This window comes from Telopea speciosissima, chromosome 8, assembly GCF_018873765.1.
Source record: "Telopea speciosissima isolate NSW1024214 ecotype Mountain lineage chromosome 8, Tspe_v1, whole genome shotgun sequence".
NCBI lineage: Eukaryota > Viridiplantae > Streptophyta > Magnoliopsida > Proteales > Proteaceae > Telopea > Telopea speciosissima.
The window spans coordinates 40382062-40383971 of record NC_057923.1 but is presented as its reverse complement, the minus strand read 5'-3'; the positions used below and the strand labels follow the sequence as shown (position 1 = coordinate 40383971).

At 40.8% G+C, this 1910-nt stretch overlaps 1 protein-coding gene across 1 annotated transcript; it reads left to right on the top strand.

Moving 5' to 3' along the window:
* The first annotated feature begins 351 nt into the window (after window positions 1-351).
* On the top strand, window positions 352-1076 carry LOC122672294 (U-box domain-containing protein 33-like). Its single transcript, XM_043869789.1, has 2 exons — window positions 352-477; window positions 570-1076. The coding sequence occupies exons 1-2, from the start codon at window positions 352-354 to the stop codon at window positions 1074-1076; spliced, it is 633 nt and encodes a 210-aa protein (XP_043725724.1).
* The last annotated feature ends 834 nt before the right edge of the window (window positions 1077-1910 follow it).

The window sequence follows — 1910 nt, the reverse complement described above, 5'->3', positions numbered from 1 at the left end:
CTCCGTCCCTATTGTGATAATTAATTTTATGGAATGCAATAGGGAAGGAGAAACCCTAATAGGGATGCACCAGGGTTCCCATGGGCGACCATGGGAAACCCTAAAATTAAAATGGGGCACCCATGGGACACCATGGGCTAACCCAGGGCGTGCAAAACCCAAAAGATAAATATCTTGGTCTCCCTAGGGAACCATGGTTTGATCCCTGGACCGTTGTTTGGCCAACAGAAAGAACATGAAAAATTGCATGAGCTACCAAAAATAAGAAAGGAAGAGTTTGAAAACTTGCACTGCCTCTCAGTGTTCTCTGCTCTAGAGATTGAGTCAGCAATTGAAAACTTCAATACATCAATGAAGATCGGAGAAGGGGCATTTGGGAATGTCTACAAAGGATCCTTTCACCAAACCCCTGTGGCCATAAAGAGATTTCATTTTCATAACTTGGAAGGACAAAGTAGCTCAGATTTCCAACGGGAGGTAAATCACTATATATCTCTCTATAGCTTGTAAGAGAACATATACATATTCATTCACTTGTATATACCAAACCATAATTTGGGTGTTTTCAGGTTGAAGTCTTGAGCAATGTAAGGCATCCAAACCTTGTTACTCTCATTGGGGCCTGTCCTGAAGCTTCTTCACTTATATATGAATACCTCCCAAATGGTAGCCTTAAGGATAGACTCACTTGTAAGGATGGCACTCCACCTCTTTCATGGAAAACTCGATTCCGAATAGCCAAGGAGATCTGCTCAGCCCTAATCTTCCTTCATTCCAATAAATCTGGTAGCGTAGTTCATGGGGATCTCAAACCATCAAATATCCTTCTTGATGTAAATTTTGTAAGCAAACTTGGTGATTTTGGGATTGCTAGCTTTATCCCTCGTGACGAAAAATCGATCTACACAACCACACTATTGTGCATAGCTGACCCAAAGGGAACCATTGGCTACATAGACCCTGAGTTTTTAACAACTGGAGAGCTTACATCAAAGGCGGACGTTTATTCATTTGGAATTGTAGTTTTACAGCTTTTGACTGGGAAATCAGCCATGTGGTTAAGAAAGAAAGTGTAATTTGCGCTGGATGAGGGAACTCTGGATGACATATTAGATGCATCAGTAGGTGATTGGCCTTTGGTAGAGGTGAAGTAGCTAGCTCAAATGGCATTGAGGTGCTGTGAGATGAATAGGAAGAATCGGCCAAACCTTGAGTTAGAAGTATGGAAGATGCTCGATCATGTTGTTGAAGACTCAAATTTAACTTTGCAAGTGATTTTTTATGATGCTGAGGTGACTTAGCTGTATATGTCACTTTGAAAGTTTTTTAAGCTTATATATGAACAATTCAAAACAAAATTTTTTTTCTCACTTTAGAAAATCAAAAGATTTGAATAGAAAATTCTCATTGGTTACCTATAGTTTTGATTTTTTTTATTTTTTTTCTTTTTGCTGCCAATAAATCGAAACCTGGACTCTCTCTCTCTCTCTCAAACACACACACACATATATCACATATTCACTGTGATGAACCAAAAATATACGGGCCAGTCCTGAGATGCCACGTGTCTTGACCTGAAGGGGAGGCTAGCTCAAGCCCGGCCACAACAGAACTAGTTTGACAACCCAAGAGGAATAGGACTCAAGAGGTCACCCCAAAGGCCAAGTCTACCATGCAAACCACGGGGTCCAACCATAACGTCATCGGCAAGATCTACGTTATCCTATCACTAAAAGGCCGCAACTAGATGTATATATACCAAAGGGAGGACTATCCCAAAGCGGTATAAGTCTAACCAAACTCAACACGTGAAGAAGACGTTTAGGAAACCTCCCCCTACTAGCACTCTACATCTCATGAGGAACCATTCCAAATAAAACTCTACTATGTGATGATGTACCCTTGTTAGC

Excerpts from the sequence above, each read along its gene's own strand:
- LOC122672294 (XM_043869789.1), top strand. The coding sequence starts at position 352 with ATGAAGATCGGAGAAGGGGCATTTGGGAATGTCTACAAAGGATCCTTT. Across the intron at positions 478-569 it reads GCTCAGATTTCCAACGGGAG|GTTGAAGTCTTGAGCAATGT; the intron begins GTAAATCACTAT and ends GGGTGTTTTCAG.